The sequence below is a fragment of the Equus asinus genome, chromosome 20, assembly GCF_041296235.1.
Source record: "Equus asinus isolate D_3611 breed Donkey chromosome 20, EquAss-T2T_v2, whole genome shotgun sequence".
NCBI classification, from domain to species: domain Eukaryota; kingdom Metazoa; phylum Chordata; class Mammalia; order Perissodactyla; family Equidae; genus Equus; species Equus asinus.
Window position 1 is genome coordinate 22,566,806 of NC_091809.1, and position 24,770 is coordinate 22,591,575.

Sequence of the window (24,770 nt, forward strand, 5' to 3'; positions counted from 1 at the left end):
ACCTTTTACAATCAGCATCAATTGTTTTGTCACGAGGCAAAAAAAATCAGTAAGGATTTTTCCTTGATGTTCAAGGTGGGTGTTTGTCAGAACTTTCTGTCACCATGACAATGTTCTCTAACTTTGAAGCCCAATACAGTAGCCACCAGCTATGTGTAGGGCAGAACCTAAGGGAGTTTATTGTGCTGGCCTGGTAATTTTTCCGTAGCTTTAAACATTGTTCAAATTAAGTCTGGTTTTGTGTGTGTGTGTGGTTTTTTTTTGGTGAGGAAGATTGGCCCTGAGCTAATATCTGTTGCCCATCTTCCTCTTTTTTTTTTTTTTTAAAGATTGGCACCTGAGCTAACAACTGTTGCCAATCTTCTTTTTTTTTTTTCTGCTTTATCTTCCCAAACCCCCTGTACATAGTTGTATATCTTAGTTGCAGGTCCATCTAGTTGTGGGATGTGGGACGCCGCCTCAATGTGGCCTGATGAGCAGCGCCATGTCCGCGCCTAGGATCCGAACCCTGGGCCGCTGCAGTGGAGCACGTGAACTTAACCACTTGGCCACGGAGCCAGCCCTCCTCTTTCTTTTTTTCTTCCCAAAGCCCCAGTACAGTACAAAGTTGTGTATCCTGGTTATAGGTCCTTCTAGGTTTTCTCTGCAGGACGCCGCCACAGCATGGCTTGATGAGCGGTGCGTAAGTCCATACCCAGGCTCCAAACTGGTGAACTCCAAGCTGCTGAAGTAGAGCACGCGAACTTAACCACTCCGCCACAGGACCAGGCCCAAATTAAGTCCATTTTGAAAAAGAGATCCATTTCAAAGCTGAAGGAGGTGTACAGTGAGACAAAGGCCAGACGCAGACGTGTCAGCTTATCATAAGGCAGCTTTATTAAATTCCTTTACTTTCTAAAAACGATTACAAAAAGGAATACTTCATTTAAGTGTAATACTGTCTTTATGGACGTACCGTGGTCAGAAAGTGAGGTCAAGGGTCATGGATACATGTGAGAAGAGAACTGGGATGGGGCAGGTCCTCCCTGGATCCTCCCACGCCAAGCCCCGTGGGCCCGAGGGGGAAGGGAATGCAGGGATCCTTCTAGAAGCTTCTAGAAGCTCCCAAGAAACGCACCCACTGACTCCGGGGCTGGACACCCGGGCACACGACTCTTGTACCGCTTCTCAAAACGTCTCCCTTCCGTCAGACACCAGTGGTCACTCAGCCTGGGTCTGGTTTTCTCTCCAGTTACACACACACACACACCATCTAGGGTGTCTCCTTTGACCATCCAAGCTCTCTCTCCTTACAGCCAGCCTCCATCGAGCCGAGAAACCCACTTTTCCAGGACAGAAGCCAGCACCTCGCCTCACTGAGTGGACGCGGCTTTGGGGACGCACTCCGTCCTGCTGGGGTCTGCCTGCCACCCTGGCGGCCCAGAGAGCGCAGGGGCCCCCTTCCCAGTGGCTCTTACTCCCCTGTCACAAGGCACTTGTCCAAGCTCAAGACCCACCCCTGGTTTCTTTTTGGTTCACAAAAGGAAGGAACAGGAAAGAAACTCCGCTCAGCTTCTGGGCACCCGACAGGCCGGGCGGGGGGCGGCGTGTGTCTGGCGAGCCCCGTTTCCAGCAGGCTGGGGTCCAGGCAACCCCAGGAAGCCTGGAGGTGGTTAAAGGACCCAGCTGGCCCTTGTTTGGTTTCCGGCAAAGCCCTGTCTCCTTAAGTTTGCGCTGGGCCCTCGGGAACGGCCAGCTTTTAATCACGCACACGTGGGGCCTGCGGCGCCCTCTGCTCTGCCAACAGCACAGGCCTCGGGGAGGACAGGGACGGCCGCCACCAGGCTTCTCAGCCCGGGGACTCGGCAGCCGCCCTGGATCCACGTCTGAAGGCTTTTCTAGGAACGGGAGCCCTGGCCGGGGCCTCGGGGGTGGGGGGCACGGTTTCCGGTTAATTTCTCCTTTAATTTCTCTGGTTAATTTCCGACAGGGGGGAAACGCTGGCCCCTCTCGGCTGCTGGGTCCTGAGCCCCCCACCCGAATGGGGGGACCTGGGTGGTGGCAGCAGGAGGGCAGAAATCGCTGAGCTCCCGCCCTGGCTGACCAGGGCAGAATGCGTTTTGTGAAGGCACCACAAGAACAGCCCCCCGGGGCAGGCGGCTGCGGGGAGGGACAAGACGCGATTACAGACAATTAAATGTGGGAGCCGGGGGCGGGGGGTGGGGGGGGGGCGGCCTGAAGCCGCTCTAGACACAACCGGCCCGCGGGAACATTCAGGATTAAGAGGAATAGAGGCGATTCCAGTGGACTTTCAAATCTGGCAACAAGTGATAAGACTCTCCCCTCCCCCGATGATTCAGAACTCCCATATCCTTTCCCCCTCGTCCTCCTCCGTCCATAACTGTCAGTCGATGGTTCTCAGGGTTAAGCCCACGCCCCAGCATCAGCCCCTGGCGCCACTTCATGGAAGAAGGCAGCTTCCGCCGGCGCTGGGGCGGCTTTGAACTGGGTGCTGGGAAAAGCCCGCGGGACGATGGCGTGTTGTCGCTGTGGGGGCTGCCCTCCTGGGAAGCAGAAGAAAATCCCACTGGCCTTTGAGATGGGGCCTTGGTGGGTACCAGTGGGGGCTGGCCAGGGAGGGGACGAGAGATGGAGGAGGAGGGACGGACGGTTGGCGCTGGGGCTGGCTGGTCCCCGCGGAGAGGCCCCCTCACGGCTACTCTTCTGCAGAGGAAGAGGCAGGACTTTCATCGTCTGACATCGGGGCGAACTGAAACGAGAAGTTGAATTCCTCCTTTGGCATTCTTTCCCGGGCCTGCGAGGCGCCAGCTTTGTTGGCTGGCCCTGTGGCCGCCGGGAGTGAACAAGAGGTCTCGTCCCTTGGCCTCAAGAAGGCGAGGCTGTGGAGGAGATGCACACAAAGGAATGCGGGAGAGGATTTTCCTGGGCGGGAAGGTCTGGAAGGGGATGAAAGTGGACAGCGGGTGGGCGGGGAGGGTGACGGCTGAGCTGAACGATGTCAAGGGGCCAGCCGAGGAGGCAGGGCATGCCAGGCAGAGAACACAGCAAGTGCAAAGGCCCTGAGGCGGGAGCAGAGTGAGCGAGGAGAGAGGAAGGAGAGTGGGTGGCTGTGCAGGACTTGGTTGTGCCAAGGATGACTTTGGCTTTTTCTCCAAACAGATGGGAGAGGGCAGTGAGGATGGGGGCCAGGGGATGAGGACAGAGGCAATGGCAGTGGGCCAGGTGGCGAGTGATGGAGGGTTGGGGTTCGTCCCTCAGGACCACAGATCAGACAGCAGGGCATCACCCAGCCCCATCACCCTCATCTTCCAGTTGAGGAAACTGAGGCCCAGAGCTGATCCCCTGAGCGCCACGGCTGAGGCCCAGGATCCTGACACCCCAGGAATGAAGCCGGAAAAACTCGGAGCCTCAGGAAGCAGGCAGGAGACTGGCGGCTCGTATCTCAGCGCCCTTCTCTCTCTGGACCTTGTGGGGAGCCTCTGTGGTTGACACCCACCATGCTGCCCTCGAACCCAGCCCCAGACAGGCCTTGGGGAGGCCAGGGCAAGTGCAAGGTGGGGGTGAGGAGGAGGGGGCAGTGAGGCTTCTGCCCAAGGTCTGGAGTCAGACGGACCCTGCGGCCTCCACCCTTCCTGGATGTGCGACCTTGAACCAGGGAGGGAACCTGTCTAAGCTTCACCTGAGAAATGGAAATAACAGGACTTTATGCAACCGAATCAGGTTATTGTGGAGGGTTTAAGAAACCAGGTCTGGGGGGCACTTAGTACAGTCCATCAGACTGGAAGGTACGGCCTCCCCCATCAGACTGGAAGGGATGGCCTCCTCCATCAGACTGGAGGGGACAGCATGCTCCATCAGACTACAGGGTATAGGCTCCTCCATCAGACAAGGGTATTGTTTTGGGGACCTATGAGGAGCGCCCTGTCTCCTCCATCAGACAGGATGTGCTTTTCCTCCATCAGACACTTAGCACACAGCACCTATCAATATTGTCCCCATTATGCTTCCAGAAGAGTGTTTGGCCAACAGGCGTGATTTTAACGGCCCCGATCTCTGCGGTCGAATAGGAGACATGCTGGGTGAGACGTGGTTGGGTGGGATTTCCTTACGGGGAGACTTCTCGAGGCCTTTAATACACTGACACGCTTCGAGTAGAAGCCAGAGTCCTCACAGGGGCCCACGAGGCCCTGCACAGTCTGTGGCATCACCTCCCTGCCCTCACTTCCTCCCACTGGGCTCCATGACGCTCCTCAAACACACCAGGCACACTCCTGCCTCAGGGCCTTTGCACTGGCTGTTCCTGCTGCCTGGACAGCCACACTCTTGCTCCCTCCCTTCCTCAAGTGTTGGCTCCACTGTCACCTCTCTGCCAAGGTCTAAAATGGCTGCCTGGACACTCGCCGTCCTTCTTACCCCATTTTATATTTCTTCCCAGCACGTACCATCACCTGCCTAGGATTCGCTGATTTGCTTAGGTCTCTCTGACTAGAATTCTGCTCTCTGAGGACAGAAACCTTTTTGTTTTGTTTGGTGCTGTGATGGCAGAGCCTAGAACAACGCCAAACACACAGCGGATGCTCCGTAAAGATTTCTCAAATGAGCAAATGGCGGTTAAGAACGTGCATTTAGGGGCCAGCCTGATAGCATAGTGGTTAAGTTTGCACACTCTGCTTTGGCAGCCTGGGGTTCACAGGTTCAGATCCCAGGTGTGGACCCAGCACCACTTATCACACCATGCTGTGGCCATATCCCACATACAAAATAGAGGAAGATGGGCACAGATGTTAGCTCAGGGACAATCTTCCTCAACAACAACAAAAAAGAGTTTGCATTCGGAACCAGACAGATCCGGGTTGAATACTGTTATGCCGACCATGACCATGCAGCCTCATTTCCTCATGGGGCAGCACAAAGGGTCCACACGTGGAGGCCGGTACGCCAGTAAAGTCCTCGGCATGGGCACCACACGCCATCAGCTCTTCATAACCTCCGGCCACCCCCACACCCCCCGCCTTCCGCCCTGCCGGATGGAGACTCACCGAGCACTTGATGTTCATGTGGGAGTAGAGCATGGACGCGATTTCACTGTGCCCCGCGTCCAGGGCCACCGTCAGAGCCGTGCTCCCGTCCTGGAAGGCATCCGTTGCTATGACAATGCCCTGCACCCACTCCCGCCCTCCCGGGGGTGCACCAGGTGGGGACTCACGCGGTCGGTGAGTGCGATGTCGCAGCTGGGCACAGCCAGCAGCAGCCCAGTGATCTCCTTGTGGCCCTGCTCGCAGGCGCACATGAGCGCCGTGGAGCCGTCGTCATCCTGCACGTTGACGTCCGCCTCACAGGCCAGCAGAGCCTTGACCACGTCCACGCGCCCGTGGCTGACCGCCAGCATCAGGGCTGTCTGCCCCGCCTGGGCAGAGCAAGGGACAGGTTTATGGACCGTGCAGGCCCTGAAGCATGGCATCCCTGCTCCGGAACCTTCCATGGCTCCCAAGTCCTCTGATGCTAACACACCCCCACTGGCTGGCCTCCTTCTGTATCCCAATCCTGCCTACCACTGGGCCTTTGCACTTCCTGGTCCCTCCTCCTGCTGTCTCCTTCTCATCCCTCGGGTCTCAGCTTAAATGTCCCCTCCTCGGGGAGGTGCGCCCCATGCCCAATTAAAGCAGGTTCTCACTCGCAGAGGTAAACAGGTAAAAATTTATGGAGCTAAGATGTGCATGTTTTTCTGTACGTCAGTTAAAGCTCCTAAAAATTAAATCCACGTTTATCGGTGAATGGATGGATAAACAAATCCGGTATACGCACAGCACAGGAGATTATTCAGCCTTAAAAAGAAATGCAGCACGGATGAACTTTGCAAACACGATGCTCAGTGACGGAAGCCAGACACAGAAACCCACATATACCATTCCGTTTATACAAAATGTCCAGAATAGGCAAACCCGTGCAGACAGAAAGCAGCCTGGTGGCTGCCAGGCACCGGGTGGCGGTGGGGGGAGAGAATGGGGAGTGACCGCTAACGGGCGCAGGGTTTCCTTTTGGGATGATGGGAATGTTCTGGAAGTAGGTAAAAGTGGTGGTTGCATGAGATTGCGAATGTCCTAAACGCCACTGAACTGTATGCTTTAAAAGGGTTAATCTCATGTGAATTTCACCTCAATTAAAAAAATAGAAACCACTAAAAATTTTTTTTTTTTTGGTGAGGAAGACTGTCGCTGAGCTAACATCTGTGCCCATCTTCCTCTATTTTATGTGTGATGCTGCCACAGCATGGCTTGATGAGCAGTGTGTAGGTCCACACCTGGGATCCGAACCCACGAACCCTGGGCCTCCGAAGCGGAGAGCAAACTTAACCACTATGCCACCGGGCAGGCCCGCCAATTTTTGTTAAAGAAAAATGAAATGAACAAAAAAGTGAGCGGGGTCTGCTCCTGTGACGCCACCACGGCGCCCTGCTTCTCTCTTTCACTGGTTGAGGCTGTCGGAAATCCCACCCCCCTTGCTGTCCCCATGGAGTCCCGGCTGCTCCTATGGCGGGACAGCTGTCCACGCTCTGGTCACCTCCACAGTCCCCTGGCTCCACTCCTCACTGCAGGCGATGGGAGATTCCCAACCCAGGAGTGGCCGCCACTGCCCTCTCACTGCCCTGCTGGCGTCCCACAGCCCCCCGTCCAAACCTGCTCCGACCCTCCGTGCCGCCGGGGATGCTGGCAGCTGCCGGAGCTTCGGGAGGGTGGGGACGGTGCCTGCTTGTCCAGCTCGGAGCCCCAGCGTCCAGCTGCTGCTTGGTGAGTCACCAAGAGGATGTGGGACAAGATTAAGAAAGGCAGAGGCCTGTGTCATCCCACACCCCTGGCCTCTGGCCACCAGAAGGTCCCGCCTCAGAGGCAGCCTGGCAGGTGGGTCATCAAGAACGGGGCCTGGAGGGGCCGGCCTGGTGGCGCAGTGGTTAAGTGCACATGTTCCACTTTGGTGGTCCAGGGTTTGCCGGTTTGGATCCCAGGTGTGGACATGGCACTGCTTGGCAAGCCATGCTGTGGTGGGCGTCCCCCATATAAAGTAGAGGAAGACGGGCATGGATGTTAGCTCAGGGCCAGTCTTCCTCAGCAAAAAAAAAAGAGGAGGAATGGCAGCAGATGTTAGCTCAGGGCCAATCTTCCTCAAAAAAAAAAAAAGAGAATGGGGCCTGGAGCCACTCCCTGGGTTCATGTCCCCGTTTCTCTACTGTGACATTGGGGCAGTGACTCTGCTTCTCTGAGCCTCAGTTTCCCCATCCGGGGAGGGGGGACTCTCCCCCGGGCCTGGAACAAGGTCTGGTTTGAGGCATGGCGCAGGAGGGGGAGGGCCCACACCTGGCTGGCCTTTGCGTTGACGTTGCCGAGCCGGAAGAGCTGCAGGACCGTCTCGATGTCATCCTGGGTCTTCAGGGTGGCCAGCGCGGTGAGCATGACGGGGCTGTAGCCGGCTCGGTTCTGCTTGTCCACCTGGCAGACACCTGGGGGGCCGGGAGCACATGAGCCCTCACCCCAATGCTGGCTGGGCCGCCTCAGGCTGGCGGAGGGCCCCGAGGACCAGGCCACATCCCTGCCATCAGACTGGAAGCTTGTCCCACCCTCATAAGGAGTGCTGGGGCTCACGTCTCCTCCATCAGTCTTGCTGCGACCTAATTTCTCCCTTTTCAACCCTCTTCTGCCCCAGGGATCTCCACGTCCATTGTGCCACCCTGTTAGACAAGGGGCTCCTAAAAGTGGACGCTGTGCCTCCTCCATCAGACTGGGGCCCCCGACACTGGCACCCACATTTAGGGCTGAGAGCGGGAGCTGTCTCCCCTGTTAACCTGCAAGAGCCAATCACCCTTCAGATCGGCCTGTGTCTCCTCCATCAGATTGTGGGCTCTGCCTCCCTCATCAGACTGGGAGGTTGTCTTCCCCATCAGACTGAGGAGGGGCAAGTCTGCCTGCCCAGTTGAGGACCACGTCTTCTCTCCACATCCCAGACTGGAGGCACACCCCTCTCTCAGACTAGAGCTCCAGAGGTGCGACCTTCTTTATACATGGTGTACCCGAGGGTGGCGGAAGGTCCCTGTGTTTTCTAGAATACCATGCCTAGCGTTTTCAGCACACTGCGGCCACAGATAGGGCGCTATCTCCCTCCCCACATAGGAGGGCAGCATCTTCTCCATCAGACTGGGAGGGCGGCGTCTCCCCCATCAGACTATGAGGGTGGCATCTCCCCCATCAGACTGGGAGATCAGCGTCACCCCCATCAGAACTGGGAGGGCAGCATTTCCCCCATTGGACTGGGAGGGCAGGGTCTCCCCCATCAGGCTGGGAGATCAGCGCCGCCCCCATGGACCACAAGCCTGGAGCGGGTGCCCCCGCGCGTCCTGCCCGCGCTCACCGCTGTCGAGCAGCTGGCGCACCACGGGGAAGTTGGCGTGCGACACGGAGTAGTGCAGCGCGGTGTTGCCGTTGCTGTCGGCGATGTTGACCACGTAGTCCAGCAGCCGCGCCGACATGGCCCGGAAGGTGACCAGGTGGCGCCGCACGAGCTCGGGGTGTGCGTCGCTGCGGCAGGCCAGGCGCAGCCACTCCTGCAGCACGGTGGTGTAGGCCACCTTCTGCGCGCGGGCGGCAGGGACAGGGCGTGAGGGCGGCGACAGAGCCCGGGCGGGGAGCGTGGGGACAGACGGTCCCGCCCCAGACGAGTCAAAGGTGGGGCATCCCCACCCCAGCGGGGACTCCGCAGGAGCGTGTGGACCCCTCGATCCCAGGGACTGCCCCCCCCCCCCCAGGGACAGGCGCGGGCATCCCCATCCCAGAAGTGACCCGCACAACGGCAGCCCCTTCCCTCGAGCCCCCAAAGAAAAAGGAGCCAAGGCCACACGGGGCACCCTCTCCCACCTCCTGGCCCCGCCCCAGGCCCGGGACTTGAGCACCCCACAAACTCCCGGCTTGGATGCTGGGGTGACACTGTGGACGAGTGGAGCGGGGTGGGGTGGAGGGCAGGAGGGGCCCCACGTACCAGCTCGCGCTCTGTGAGGGCATTGGGGTTGTCCAGGTACTTTTCCAGGGCCAGGCAGGCGGAGATGAGGTCAGGACTGAGCTCCATCCTGCCGGGGACAGACGAGGGGGCAGTTTATCTTGGGAGCACCCACCTCAGGCTCCTGGGTGCCCACCAGGGCCACGATTTTACATTGCACCCCAAGGGCTAGACACGGGGAATACACAGACCCTGAGACAAAGTGGACGCACGGCCCAAAGCTTATTCCAAGCGGCCAGTGGCAGATGGAAAATCTTTTCCCCAGAGCAGATTTTTCAGCAGGGAACAAAAAGAGACATAAACAGGATGGGCAGGTGGGGCAAATGTCCTAAAGAAGGTGAGTGGCTTAGGACAAACTTTGCCCACCCCCTAAATCCTAACCCCTACAGCCCAAATTGCCCTTATCAGGCCCTTTATCCAAGCTTCCAGACCTTCAGAGGCCCAGAAGGAGATAGTGCTTGTTTGCTAATTCAGACTAAAGTGTGCATGACTGATAGAGGTTCCCTCAGAGGGCAGGAACGGTGGGAGCTGAGGCAGAGGTCACCCCCAAGCCCAGCCTGAGTTCCTTCCACCCAGCAAACTGACGGAATCTCCTCCTCCGCGTTGGCTCCCGACGCCCCCTCGGCTGTGGGCATGTGCTGAGACTCCCGAGACAGCTGACACTCCTCCCGGCTGCTCTTGGCTCCCGCCGTCTCCTCGGGCCTCAGCTGGGGGGCTTCAGCCACACTCGGAACCCTCTCCTCGTGCTCTGGGGCCTCGTTCTCTGTGCTCTCGTTGTCCGAGAAGTTCTCTGCTGTGCTGGAGTCCTCGGAGGAGGACTCATACCTGGGAGGGGGGCGGGTGGGGTAGGGGAGACGCTGCAGGTGGGCGGGGATGCGGTGGGGGAGGGGCGGGGGGCTCTGACTACTTGACTCCTCTGGGCCTCAGTTTCCCCTTCTGATAAATGGGGATAACAGGGCTGCAGGGATGTGGCTTACGGCATCTGGTATACCGTAAGTGCTCAATAAATGCCAGCTGTGACTGTGATCGCGCTTGGGGGGGGCGGCCAGGGACGGGGGACACGGCTTTCCCTTCTCACCCCTTGGTGCCTCCTATGCTTTGCTAGTGACACAGGTGTTCTGGATGCAGACCCGCGCCCCCCCGCAAAGAGGACCCTCACGCTTCTGGCAACCTCGGGACAGAGGCTTCTGGGCCTGGCATTCAAGGCCCCACCCTGACCATCACTCACCATGCCTCCCGCTCCCATGCTGCACTGCGCCCTCCACTCTTCGCCCTGCTCGCTCCTGCCTGTCCCCTCCTTCAGGGCCACCCCTGGGGGTGTCAGAACCTCCTGGAGGCCCCCACTGTCTGATTGTCCTCTGTCACTGCTCCTACCCCAGGGGGTTGGACCCGCATGTCTGTGCCTGGGCCTCCCTGTACCAGGCGCTCTGGCACCTCCTGAGGGGTCGTGTGGGGCAGTAGTTACCCCCGGGCTCACTTGCAACTAGCTGTGTGAGCTCCAGCGAGGCACCTGGCCTCTCTGTGCCTCAGTTTCCTCCTCTGTCAACTGCGCTTTGGTTACAGGAATGATCCGAGGGAGGGGTCCAGCCCAGGGTCCTGGGAGCGTCCTGGGCATGAGTGACCCACGGAACGGACAGGAGGGGGAAGCTGGGCGCAGGGCAGGGCACGCGGTGTCGGGGGGTCCTCTCACCCGCCGTTGACCCCCACGAACTGCAGGCTCCTGCGGTGTGCCGCGGGGTCTGCAGCCTCCTCTCTCCGCTTCATGATGGACCGCACACCCGCCTGGGGCCCGCCTATGGGGATGGTGGTGTCGTGAGTGTCACCGAAGCCAGACCCTGTGCCCGGGCCTCCAGCGCCCTGTTCCGCTGGGCGGCCACCCTGCTTACCTGCGCCCTCGGCCCCCTCTGACGCGCACGAGGCCGCTTGCCTGGAGGGCTCTCTGGTGGTGGTGTCACGGGTGGGCACCTGGCCTGAGTTCTTCTCGGGCTGTGCCAGGGAGGTGGCTGTGGACCCCGGGGGCAACAAGGACGGCTCTGCGGGGGCCTGTGGGAGCCCTGGAGGCGCAGGAAAGAGGCGCTCAGGGTGTGTGACAACAGCAAACAATGACAGTATTAGGAACCACCCCTGGGAGCCAGGAGCTCCGAGGGCTAATTCTCACATTAAATCTTCCCAGCCCCTGAGGAAGTGGGATTATTCCAGATGAGGAAACTGAGGCACAGGGGGCTGCCGAGGTCACCCGGCAAGCAAGCGCGTGGCAGAATCGGATTCCAACCTCGGTTTCTTGCCTGTCCCACAGCCGGTGAGGGACAAGGAGGGCCCTGTGACCCCACAATCCTGGCTTGTGACCCCCCTCCAACATCATACTGAGTGTTGTCTGGAAACTAGGTTTGATTACAGCCAAGGGTGGTGCTCATGGTAGGGACTCAGATCTGGCACGAGAGAGCTGTGTGACCTCAGGCAAGTCACTTAACCTCTCTGTGCCTCAGGCAGCTAACATTTACTTCTTCCTGGCAAGTTGTGCAGATTCAAGAAAGTAACTGGGGCATCGGGCGAGAACAAGGCCTGCGCATCAAGAGCTCCAGACACATTTGTTAATTCCAGAGAATTCTAAACTATATTTCAATAAGACAATATTACAACCTTTTTTTTTTTTTTGTAAAACTGCACTTGTGTTGTGGATGTTATTTCATATCCAGCCTCATTTTTTTCTTCTTTACTTAACATGAAGCAGGTGTTACTTTACAAATCAGGAAAAATAAACAATAAGGGCTTTTGGAAAATGGACATTCAGCCGCACCCCAGCAGAGTTTCAGTTTGGGAAGATAAAAGAGTGCTGGGGATGGATGGTGGGGTGGCTGCACAGCAATGGGAGTGCACTGAATGCCGCTGGACTGGACACTTAAAAATGGCTACAAGGGTAACTTTCATGATATATATATTTTATCACAATTAAAAAAAAACCCCACACACCCAGGTTGATCTGAGGACAAAGGCGACTGTGCGGGTCCCGGGCCCCGAGGGTACCCACTGCCCACCCGGGAGCGGGGCTGGCAGGGGGCTCCAGCCCCCGATCACCAGCCAGCAGCCCGAAACAAACGTCGCGTGGCCACTTGGCGTGGCTGGCCGAGTTTCAAAACCCACTCGGGTCCCCCCAGGCCACGTGTGGCTTCCGTGTCACCACTTCCCCAGGACGTCCCCTTCCTGTCACTGGTCATGGGCTCTGCAGACTAATCTCATCTGACTGCCCTTCAACGGTTCAGACTGTTTTTGACAGACACGGGACCACTTCCTCAAGGCCGAGGGCCACACGCGGCTCCAGCGAGGAACAGAGAGTGTGTGCAGAGCGTGTGGAATGGACGGGACACTTGGCCATGAAGTCCCAGGCCGGTTCCAGCGCCATCCGTGGGGACCCATGAGCACACGCCGGCTTTTTATGGGAATCTCCTGATTTTTTTTTTTAAACCTTGTCAATAAATTCGCCCCAAAGCAATCAACCAATATACCCCTGTGTGGCCCAGTGGATGTGTCAGGAGGTGACAGGCCAGCTCGGAATCTCAGTGTCGCCCCAAACTCAGGGCTTTGGACATAAAAACCTGGCAGCATCAAGAAATTAGGTGGAGTAACATGACGCCGAGGGAAGGGAGGCGGTCACAGAAGGACACACTGTGCGATCCACTCACAGGAGGTCCCAGAGGAGTCACATCCACAGAGACGGGAAGGAGGAGGGTGGGGCCTGGGGCTGGGGGGGAGTCAGTGTTTCATGAGGACAGAGCTTCAGTTTGGGAAGGTGAGAAAGTTCTGGAGACAGGTGGTGGGGACGGCTGTGCAAACACGTGAATATGCTAAATGCCACGGAACTGGACATTTAAAAATGGTTAAGATGGTCAATTTTATGTTATATGCATTTTAAAAATTATAATTACAAAAATAATTAAAAAAAAAAAAAAAAAGGAAGAGCAGCACAGGGACCATTCTGCCCCAAAGGGAAAGCAGGCCCGGCCTCCAAAGCTCGGAGGCTGTTTCCAGCGAGGAGGTCAAGGTCGGACACTGCGATGCTAAAATAACACCAACAATAATAAAACCGATAGCGTTTGTTATTGTTATTCCACTGGAGGACGGGGTGAACCGATACCAAAATTTGTACAGAAGAACTCAAGCCCATGAGCAGCTAAGACAGTTCTACAAAAAAGGGCAGAGATGGGGAGCCCGGCCTACGAGAGAAGACAACATATTCAGAAGCCACGACAAATGCAAACAGCGGGCATTGTTGCCAGAAGACACGGCCGAAGGAAGGAGGGAGAGAGCCCAGCACAGGCTACAGGGACCCCGGGGAGACAGGGTTTCCACAAGTCAGTGGGAAAAGGCGGGCTCTCTGGTGTGAGGTTGGGAAAAGCAGCTACTCTACCCAAGAAAACTCAAGCCGGACCCCTACCTCACACCTCACACCCAAAATAAGTGAGGGATCGATAGGAAGCTACAACCGCGAAGCTACAGGAAGAAAAGAGAGCCGAATATGGGGGGGCCTCAGGAAGGGGAAAGAGGCCTTTAAAAATTCCTCGAAGCACAAACTATATATGAAAAATACTGTATGATCTCGCTTACATGTGGAATCTAAAAAAACAGAACTCTAAGATTCAGAGAACAGGCTGGTGGTCACCAGAGGTGGGAGGTGGGGAAACCGGTGAAGGGGGTCAAAGGGTACAGACTTCTAGCTATAACATAAAGTCCTGGGGACGTAACATCCAGCATGGGGACTACAGTTAATAATATTGCACTGTAGGGGGCCGGCCCCATGGTTGAGCGGTTAAGTTCGCACGCTCCACTCCAGTGGCCTGGGGTTCACAGGTTCGGATCCTGGGTGCAGACCTACACGTCACTCATCAGGCCGTGCTGTGGCAGCGTCCCACACAGAAGAACTGGAAGGACTTACAACTAGGATATACAACTATGTACTGGGTTTTGGGGAGAAAAAAAAAGAGGAAGATTGGCAACAGATGTCAGCTCAGGGCCAATCTTCCTCACCAAAAAAATAATAATAATAACAGTGTACTGTCAGTTTGAGAGTTGCTAAGAGAGTAGATCTTGAAAGCTCTTATCCCAAGGAAAAGAACTTGTAACTCTGTGAGATGACGGATATTGACTAAACTCTTTGTGGCGATCATTTTGCAATATATACAATTATCAAATAATTTGTGCATCTTAAACAAATACAATGTTATATGTCACATATCTCCATAAAACTGGAAAAAATTAAAAATTAAAAGAAATGGAAAATACGATGGGTTTAACTATATCCAACATGAAGATTTCTGTTTGATTTTTTTTTTCTTTTAAGGAAGACTAGCTCTGAGCTAACATCTGCTGCCAATCCTCCTCTTTTTGCTGAGGAAGACTGGCCCTGAGCTAACATCCATGCCCATCTTCCTCTACTTTATATGTGGGACATCTGCCACAGCATGGCTTGCCAAGCGGTGCCATGTCCGCACCCGGGATCTGAACCGGTGAACCCCGGGCCGCTGAAGCGGAATGCGCAAACTTAACTGCTGCACCACTGGGCTGGCCTCTCTGTTTGATTTTTTAAAATTTCATAGACAAAGTTAATTGGTGGAATACAGACTGGGAGAAGACAGTCATGCGTCGCTTAACGACAGGGACCAGTTGCCAGCAGAGCGTCGTTAGGCGATGTCGTCGTTGTGTGACCCTCATGGCGTGCACACACACAGACCCAGACGGGCCAGCCGACTCCACGCCCAGGCCACACAGTACTAATCTCGTGGCACCACCTTCACATACACGGTCCCTCGTTGGCAGAAACATCGTTCCGTGGCACATGGCTGTATTTCCAACACCAAGCATGAGTAAAGGATTGATTATCTTCTCGAACAGGAGTCACAAACTTTTTCTGTAAAGGGCCAGATAGTAAATATTTCTGGCTCCGTGGGCCCAAAGGTCTCAGTCGCCAAGAGTGGAAAAGCAGCCGTCAGCGGTATGTAAATGAAGGGGCGTGGCTGCGCCCTAAGAAGTTTGAATTTCATATAATTTTGCTCATGTCACACAATGTTATTCTTCTTTTCATATCGTTCAACCACTTAAAAACACAAAAAACATTCTTAGCTTGTGGGCTGTATAAAAATTGGCAGCGGGCTGGCTGTGGCTATTCTAGAATGTGCCAGAAACTTCTGCCCAAAGAAAAATGGACGAAGGCTACAAATAAGGGACCCAGAAAGGGATCTTATTAAATACATATGAGGATGAACCTCACCAGAAATCAAGAAATGTAAATTAAAACAACAAGGAGACACCACTTTGCCCCAGTGTCAGATGGACACAAAATCAGAAGGATACATAAGCTATATGTCGGGGGGGGGGGGGGTGTGGGGAAATGGACACCTCGGACCCAAGTGTGGCTGGTGGGAGTGTGGACACGGGGAACTTTTCTGGAGAGGATCAGTCAAAATTTGGAGCAAAGTTGTGCATTCCCTGTGAGCCAGTAGTCCCTCAGAAGGGGACACAGGAGGGTGGCCCCAGCACAGTTCACAGCCACCAGGAGCTGGAAGTAACCCAGGTGCCCACCAAGGGGGGATCAGATGAGAAAAGGGCAGCGCATACCTAGGGCAGAAATCTACACGGTCATTAAAAGTGACAAACCAGATTTATGAACGTCAGGGTGAGGAGTTCAAAAATAGTGTGTAGAGAGGAAAAAATACGGAACAGAAGGAGATTTTTTTTTCTTTCTAAAGCACAATACCATTTTAGGAAATTAAACACACAAGGCATATTTTTCAAGGACACTCAAATATCTAAAGAAGCTTCTGGAAGGTGGATTGCAAGGAATGATATTAAATGAGATGGGAGGGTGTGAATGGCATAGAGCAGAGGCTGGCAAATGACAGCCCGTGGGCACAGTTGTTATGTTTTTAAATGGTTGGGGAAAAAAATTAAAAGGAGGATTCCGTTTGAGACACATGAAAATCACATGAATTTGAAATCCCAGCGTGGACACAAAGTCTTATTGGCACACAGACACGTTCATTCATTTATATATCGTTTATGTCTGCTTTCAGGCTATAAAGGCAGAACTGAGCCACCGAACTCATCAAAAGATATACGTTAAAAATGTGCAATTTTTGTGCGTTAGGTATATCCCAATAAAGCTGGAAAGAACAAACCTGAGCGTAGTGGAGTCATTGCAACAAAATCGTCCAGCTTGCGAAGCTAAAATATTTACCGGCCCTCGGCACTGAAGGTGAAGACCTTCATGCACAGATCAGTGAAGAATTAGATTAACTCAGGTTTGGGCTCCTTAAGTCCAAAAGAAGTTTCAAAAAATTCCAATCACTGGGCTGGCCCAGTGGCACAGCGGTTAAGTGTGCATGTTCCGTTTCGGTGGCCCGGGGTTCACTGGTTCGGATCCTGGGTGCGGACATGGCATCGCTTGGCACACCATGCTGGGGTAGGCATCCCACATACAAAGTAGAGGAAGATGGGCATGGATGTTAGCTCAGGGCCAGTCTTCCTCAGCAAAAACAGGAGGATTGGCAGCAGATGTTAGCTCAGGGCTAATCTTCCTCAAAAAAAAAAAAAAAATCCATCACTCAGCCACCCACTACGGGAAGGGAGTCGAGCCCACAGGGCGACTGCAAAGCCATTTGGTGACAGACATCACCATCCTCCAAAAATACCCTTCCAGAAACCTGTCCTGAGAAAACAGACCGGAGGACACGAGGGACTCCCGAGGAAGGATGCCTGCGTGGCACCTCGGACAGTCAGGAGTGGCATGGCGGTTAAAAGGCAAACAGCACGTCCCAAGAGCTTTTAAGAACATCAAGAAATGCCGCTGGGATGTTGTGAAAGCCAAGAAATCAAAGAGTTTAAGTCCCGGCTTCGGAAACCAGGAGCGAACCCCTTAACCTCCCCGTGCCTCAGTTTCCTCATTTGTAAAATGGGCATAAAAACACCCCCCACCTCACAGGAATTTAAATGAACTAAACTATGAAAGGGGCGCCAAATAACGCCCTGGCCCAGAGCAAGAGCTGCTGAAATCCTTTTAAAACTAAAATAAAGCCCAAGAACAAATTCCTGCAGCTCTGTGTCGCGGGCCTTGGAAACTACACATGATGCGTTTCAACATTTCAGAAGGAAAGAAGCACAAGTGTGGACGGCAGCTGCGTGCGGGCAGTGCTGGGCTCTAGGGCAGGTTATCTGTTGTTCTAGATCCTTCCACCTCCCCAAACCTTCCACGAAGAATATCAATTGCACTCACAGGAATACGCCTCAAGCAAGAGCAGAGGGAATGTCAAAGGCCTGGAGGAATCGCACGGATGCACGCGCCCAGCCGCCCCGCGCCCATTCATCTTTCTGCGGTGCCTTGGCCAGGTGGGGTACGGGCCTTGGTGGGGTCTCTGGTCCTCTAGTGGCCCCACCCAACTTTGGCAGCCGGAACAGAAGGCTTTGGCTGCAGTGAGAGAATTCTAGATGGCAGAGAAGTTGGGTTCCTCCTTGCCGCCTCCTCCAGGGAGGCCTCCCTGACCCACACATGGAGCTGACCCAGCTGAGGGAACACATGGTCCCAACACTTGTCAAGTCCTCATATCATCCATTTCCTTTCCCATATGGCTCCTCCCCAGTCTACAAGCCTGGCGGGACCCACTATCCTAATGCCCAGCCTCCCTAGACCTCGCTTGTCCGGCCTCATGCTTTTCCAGATTGTTCCACACCTTGGATGCACCAAGCCCCTCCTCACCCCAGGGCCTTTGCTCCTGCTGTGCCCCCCTCTGGGAGGCACAGTCTCCTTCCCACCTCTTGGCCACCTGGCTGCTTGCTTCCCGTCACATCTTGGCCAGAGAGCCAAGAGCTAACCGCTGGGTACCCACTGCGTGGCTGGTGCCACATGGAACCCTTGACATGACCTGACGCATTGAAGCCTCATGTGAATCTGGTGACATCCAGCTGTCGGGACCCCCGGTTTGCAAACAAGGCACATAGAAGTTAACTAACTTGCTCAAGGACACACAGCCAGAGAGCAGGGAACCAGAATTTTAACCCAAGCCCCGACCCCATCCAATCACCAACCACCCCATGCCCTTGTTTGTCTCCAACGCGTATTCTCTGAAAGGCCATTTCTTCACTTATTTATTGCAGGGATTTTGTCTGCCTCATTCACTGCTCTGCCCCCAGGGCCTAGAAGAGTCTGGCAAATAGCAGGCACTTGACAAACCTCCGTGGAACAAGAAGGTGCTGGAATGAAGGCACACACTCCAGTTCTGCTCAAGCAGGCAGAGACAGGGCCGGCCGCAGCGTGCAGGAGGTAAGCGAGACACGAGGAAGAACTTTCGGCGGCAGCGGCTTGCAAAGGTGGGGACATGGCTATGGCTGTGCATCCCGCAGGCAGGAGGCCCCTGGCCGCCCCGGGAGGCACATCTGGAATGGAGGCTGCTGGGCAGGGCACCTGGCTGGGGGCCAGAGTCCCAGGGCGGGGTGTTTGGATGGACACGGAGCGGAGGGGCGGTGTCTGCAGCTGTCCAGGAACATGGGGAAGCAAAAACACAGCTGGGCCCGCCCTCCAGCTTGTGGCTCCTGGTCCCTCTGTGGGGCTCCTGGCACCTAACATTCGAGGCTGGATGAAGCCTCCTGCAGGTCAGGCTGACCCGGGTCCAGATCCCGGCTCAGCCCCCTCCTGGCTGTGTGACTTCTCCCTGAGCCTCAGTTTCCCCGGCTATCAACAGAGTTGACCCAAAAATTATCAGCAGGAGCAGCAACGGGCACTGATGGAGCACTTACTGCGAGCGCTAAGTCACAAGAGTCCTAGAAGTGGGGTTATTATTATGTCACTTCACAGATACAAAGCTGCAGCCCAGAGAGGTGAAGTCACTCACCCAGGGTCACACAGCAAGAAGTGGACTTTGAACCCAGGTCGCCTGGCTGCACAGCCCACCCCCTCGAGGTCCTCCATGGGTGAAACACTTGGCGTAGCTCCCAGTACCAGCCTGGTGTTCGATAAAGTACAGCTGTCATCATTATTATGAGTCATTCTGGCAGCTTCTCCAGGGGCATCGGGCGGTCGTGGTGGGGCAGCTGCCATTCTGTACACTCCACATCCCCTTTCCTGGCATGAGGACTCAGCACTTCCTCTAGGGAGCACCCCTTCCTCCCCAGGACTTGGCCACAGGACTTGGTGGGGCTCCTCTGCCCCCAGGATGCTGGGCTAGGCAGTGGGGGACACAGTGATCGGCTCAGCGATGGCCACATCAGCCAATGAGGGCCACCTCTCAGATTTTTACTGGTGCTATTTAGACTGAGGGGCTCTCTTTCTACTGAGCTTCAAAAACAGATGCCTGGAGTAGTGGGGCCACCTTTGACTGCCTGAGGGAGAAGCCTCCAGGGTGCAGAGAAGGAGAAAGAGAGAGTTAAAGAGTCCCGATATTCGAGCACCTGGATCTAGCTATGCCTGAAGCTGTTGCTAAGTTACAGAAATAACACATTTCCTTTTCACTGCTTAAATTGGTCTGAGATTGTTCCTGCCACTTAGTTAATAAACAGCGAGGGGTTTTTGCCCAGCAAACGAGACCCCTCCCCCAAAAACCTTCTGTTTTCTGGCCACCCACAATGCGCTAGACATGAGAAGACACACTTAGACATCCAGTTTCTCCATATGGTCCCTACAGCATTGAGACGGAGGCACGCAGAGAAAGAGACAGAGGCTCTGAGGGCCAGAGTGGTCGGCCTGGTGGAAGGCCAGGGCCAGGGCTGGACCCTGGCGTTCAGAGGAAGGAGGAGGGACCCTCCGCGTCCTCCCCTGCCCGCTGGGGCTCACCTGCTGGCCCACTGCGCTCCGTGATGCTGATCTTCTTCACCACGTGGACGTTGCTGGGGGCCGCAGCGGGCGCTGGGAACGTGGTCTCCACCACCTCGTGGCTACGGAACACGGGGGCACTCTCGGCCCCTCCAGGCGTCGCCAGGGCCCGCAGCCCTGCCCCGTAGGGCTCCAGACTCTGGGCCCGCTGCGCGGGGGCCCCGGCGGCCGTGCTGGCCGCCACCTCCACCTCCCGTGGCCCCTCCACCACCCGGACGGTGTCCACGCGCACGGGGCTGTCCGGCGGTGGCCAGGCCTGGGGCGGGGGGTCGGCCTGCCGGGCCTGCGCGGCCTGCAGCTCCTGGAGCGCCTTCTTGAGCTGGGTCTCCAGCACGGCGACCTTGGCGGCGAGGGCCGCCTCCCCGTCGGGCATGCCCAAGTCCCGTTCGCGGACCCAGGTGCCCACGCTCCGCATCTCCAGCGCCCCTGGGTCCTCGGGGGCCTCGGGGAGGTCCAGGCAGAGCTCTCCGCGGCCCCGGGCCCCCGCGGGGTGGCCCAGGAACTTCTGGCTCTTGAGCTGCACGGTGAGCTGTCGCTTCTCCTCCTGCAGCACCGACAGCTTCACCTGGAGCACGGGGATCAGCTTCACCTGCTCCTCCAGCTGCCGCAGCTTGCGCAGCGCGCCCGCCATCTGCTCACGCACGTGCGCCAGGTGCCCGGCGCTGGGGGGCACCGGCGTGGACAGTCCTGAGCTCCGCGGCGTCGGCGGGGGCAGCCCCACGCCCACCAGCGAGCTCGTCGAGCCGGCCGCGCTGGGCGTCAGGGAGCCGAGGCCGGGGGGCGCGGCCGCCTGGTCCTCGAGGCGGCGCCGCGCATCCAGCAGCGTGCGCTCCACGCGCGGGTTGAAGCCGGCGCGCGTCTCCAGGGCGCCGTACTGCGGGTAGAAGCCGCGGCCGCAGTAGGAGTAGGCCGAGTGGCGGCTGTCCCCGCTGGCGTTGGAGCACAGGGACTCGGTGGACGTCCACCAGGAGCCAGGGCCGCGGGGCAGCGAGCCGAGGCGGGGCCGGCGCTGCACGGCCACCCGGCGCAGCGTGTGGCCCTTCTCGATGTCATCCACGTACTTGAGAAAGTCCAGGTCCAGGCGGTAGCCGTAAGGCGTCTCCACCGAGTAGGGCGGGTGGTCGGGCTCCTTGGGAGGGAAGGCGGGCGGGGAGGCTGGGCCGGGGGTCCCTGGGATGGGGGGAAATGCGGGGCCTCTGAACGCTGCTGTCCCCTCCTGGGGCCAAGAGCGATGCCCTGGGAGACTCCAGGTTAATGAGCCCACTGGGCGCTCAGGCGCTCAGCTGTGTCCCCCACCCAGGGCAAGGCCCTGTCACCCCCTCAGAACCCCTGAGGGCAGGGCTGTGCCTACCCTCCCAGCGCCCCCAGATAGGGCCCTGTCTCCCCGATCAGCTCTACCCCTTTCCCTGAAAGACTGTCTCCCAGATCAGACCCCCCAGGGCAGAGCCAGGTGGTCCCCATTTAGGCCTTCAGCACAGGTGTCCCATCCTCAGGTAGGGCCGGAGCCCTCCCCAACTCCCCAGACCCCAGGGCAGAGCCCTCTCCCCTCCCCCAGGCCACACAGAGCAGGGCTGTGTCCCTCCTCCGGCCTCCAGGACGGAGCCGTGTCCCCCCCCCCACCCCTAACTGCAGGCAGGGCCCTCATCCCCACCAGACTGCTGACCTGGGAAGGGGGCTGGCACGTGCAGGACCTGAGCCATCCTCCGGGGTGCAGCCGCTCCTCAAGAGTCACCTTGGGGACTGAGTCAGACTGCCTGCAGCACGGGCTGCGGCTTACCTGGGGAGAGGGGCAACGAGCGGGGAGTCAGGAGGAGTCTGCAGGGGGATGGGAGGGGACGTGGCCACCCCCTCCCCAGCTGTCCCCCTCCCGAACCCCTCCCGCCCTGAGTCCCGGACCCTCGCAGAGGCACACCCCCAGCCTGACTGTGGAAAGGGATGGGGGGGCCCCGCGGCCTGGAACAAAGAAACCCAACCTCAGGGCCCGCCCGCACATCTGTCCAGCCCCTGGACAGGCTCCAGCTGTTCCCACAGCCCCGCCTCCACAAGGCCCTGGGCCGGGGGGCCCCAAGCCTGACAGGTCCCACCCTTCCTGGACCCCCTCCCCTCAGCCCCAGCCATGAGCGGGCTCCGAGGACAGATGGGGGCTGAGGTGGGCAGGGGGCTGGGTCCTAATGGGGGGGGACAGAGACGACAGAGACCCAGGGTCACAAAGAGAGATAGACCTCAGGGTAGAGGACCCCAAAACAGAGCCAGGGCAGGCCAGGCAGGGTGGGGGGGGGGGTAGGGAAAGTTGGGGGGAGGCAGGGAGGAGCAAAGCCTTTTCCCCTTTATGGAAACAATTTTCTCTAAAAATAAACAGTTTCGCTGCTGGGCTGCACGAGAACTTCCTGCCCCCCCAGGACGCGTCCGGCTCAGGGGCGCAGCAGAGATAGAAGGCAGGCGGTGGCCCGGGAAGTCGTGGGGGTGGGGGAGGAAGTAAGAGGGGGCGCCTGGGGGCTGCAAAGGGGAGGGGCAATCAGGGCCTCTCACTACGCCCCCCACCTCAGCCCTGGAGTCGGGCCAGAACTTTGTCCCCAGCACTCTGCCTGAGCTGCGCCAGTCCTTTCTGCTGTCTGACCTTGAGACACCCTGCTGCAGAGGCCCCAGCCCATCCCACCATGGGAGGACCCCTTCCAGCCTGCGGGTGCAGGGCAGCGGGTACCTGGGAGGATGGGCCAGGCGGGCCACCTGCTGGGCATGAAGGCGGGGCGGGGGCTCCAGGGGCAGCCGGGCTGTCCTCGTCTCTCACTCTGTCCTCGTGTTTCCCGCTCAATCTCTCTCCACGTCTCTCTGCGTCTCTCCACGTCTCTGTCTCTGCACCTCTCTCCACGTCTCTCTCCCCGTCCCTCCACGACTCTGTCCTCACTTCTCTGTCTTTCAACGCCTGGAACACACGGTCCCAGATGATCGGGATTTTGGTTTCCCACCTGCCTGGAGGCTCACTCCTCCACAACGGAGACGTGATAAAAAATATTCACGGGGGACCTGAGAGAGACTGGAGGCAGGGAGCAGGACTGGAACAGCCTGTGGGGGCCCCTGGAGGGACACGGGTGGGGCGAATGACAGTAACGACTATAATAATCACCAGGACAACCCCACCAGGCGGCGAGCTACCACCCTGTTTTACAGATGGGGATCTGGAGGCACAGAAATGCGCGCTGACTTCCCGGGGTCCCTGGAGGAGGAGGTGGCTGGGCCTGGATTTGAACCTAAGCCCCGCAGGCGGGCGAATCTGCCGGCCCAGCCACCCCCACCCCCACGGCACAACCCTCTGCCCATTTCCCAGACAGAAAGACTGAGGTCTGAGGGTCTCCAGCCGTCGGAGCGCCCTCCGGGTGGGCAGGTGGACTCCAGGTGGAGAAAGCAGATTGAGCCGGGGAGGGGAGTGTGCGGGGGGATGTCTGCGGCTGAGGCCCCTGTCCCTCTAGGGGACCTCTGGGGGACGGGGAGGGGGCCACAGGACAGAGAGAGATGGAGAGAAAGGGAGCCAGGACACTCCAAGAGGGGACAGGCGGAAGGCTCGCGGGGTCCGGGCGGGACCCGAATGTCCGACGGGGTCTCCCTAAACCCCCCCTCCCAGACCTGCCTGGACGTGTCTGGGGTCTTCCCGCCCCAAAGACGGGGACGAGGAGGACGACCCGCCCCGTGCAGGGAGGGGGCGGGGCCTGCGGGGGGGGGGGGTCCCCGGCTAATGGCAAACAGCTGCGGCTCCCCACGCCGGCCCAGCCGCCAGGCCGAGGCCCAGCCCTGCCGGCCGCCCGGCCGCCTTCCCGCCCGCTGGGGCCTGGCGCGGCCCGGCCGCGGAGGAGGGCGCGGGGGGACAGCGCGGGGGCAGCAGGGGGGAGGCCGGAGCGGGGGGAGCGGGGAGGCAGCGCTGGGGCGGAGGGGCAGGGCAGAGGCGCGGAGGGCGGGGTGGGGGAGAGAAGCGGGGACGGGGTCCGAACAGGGGAGGGGACAGAGCCGCGGGCACCGCGACACCCGAAGTCGGGGAGGTCTGGGCACAGACGGTGGCGTTGGAGGCTCGGAGATGCCGGCGAGGTCGCGCCTCGGACTGGGGGGGGGGGGGGGTGGGGACCACGCTCGAACCCCGATCCGGACTCGAACCTCGAACCCCTAACCAACCCCGGGTCCTACTCGCCTCGCGCGCTCCGGCCGCCGCCGTCCCCGCGTCCCGCCGCCCGGGCGTCCTCCGCGCGCCGCCGCCCGGCTGCCCGGCCGTCGGCGCTCGCCCCGCCCCCAAGGCCCCGCCCCGCGAAGGCCACGCCCCTACACGGCCACGCCCCTCGGTCGCCCGCGGGCCGGCCGCGCAGCGGGAGGCGAGGGGGTCGCGGTTGCACCTGGGCGGCAGGTGCGCGCGCGCGTGGGGCTGTCCGGCCCCGTCCCAGTGCCCCGGTCCCCGGGGCGGGGTCTCCCCCGCTGTCCTCCTGAGCCCGGTGCAGCCGGGCCGCCGCGGGGGGCGGGCGGGGGCGGGGCTGGCCAGGGCCCAGCTCCGGGAGGGCGCGGAGGGCGGGCGCGGCGGCGGCGAGAGGTCACCCTCCCCCTGCCGGCCCATGGCTGGAAGCGGCCCAGCGCAGGCCGGGTCCACGGTGGCGTGCCCGCCGCGGGGCGGGGTGGGGCGGGGGCTGGGCCAGCGCCAGGCTGCACAGGCGGTGCTCAGGCCTGGGCTCCAGTCGCAGCCCCACCAAGCCTTTAACTGCTTGGTGCCTCAGTTTCCCCATCTCTAACATGGCGTTGAGAGTGGTGTTGACAAGATTGACTCACGGGGAGGCAGGGGCCTAATGGAGGTCCCTGGGGCAGGAAGGCCATCAATGGGGTGGTGTCTTTCCGGGAGCCATTC

The 24,770-nt window shown here is 58.5% G+C and overlaps 1 protein-coding gene across 2 annotated transcripts; it reads right to left on the reverse strand.

Annotated features, from left to right (window-relative positions):
- Positions 1–853: 853 nt before the first annotated feature.
- On the reverse strand, positions 854–24,227 carry KANK2 (KN motif and ankyrin repeat domains 2). 2 transcript variants are annotated; one of them, XM_070492050.1, is made up of 13 exons: positions 24,072–24,227; positions 22,596–22,817; positions 21,558–21,671; positions 19,856–21,064; positions 10,929–11,096; positions 10,733–10,835; positions 9,628–9,867; positions 9,025–9,112; positions 8,401–8,620; positions 7,353–7,495; positions 5,207–5,407; positions 5,040–5,129; positions 854–2,749 (listed from the first exon to the last, which is right to left on the reverse strand). In XM_070492050.1, exons 3-13 carry the CDS (start codon positions 21,592–21,594, stop codon positions 2,696–2,698), a joined length of 2,553 nt encoding a protein of 850 aa, XP_070348151.1. In that variant the 5' UTR covers positions 21,595–21,671; positions 22,596–22,817; positions 24,072–24,227; the 3' UTR covers positions 854–2,695. The 2 variants fall into 2 exon arrangements, with proteins under 2 accessions (XP_070348151.1, XP_070348152.1); XM_070492051.1 differs by lacking the exon at positions 22,596–22,817 and having other exon boundaries at positions 24,072–24,188.
- Between the last annotated feature and the right edge of the window lie 543 nt (positions 24,228–24,770).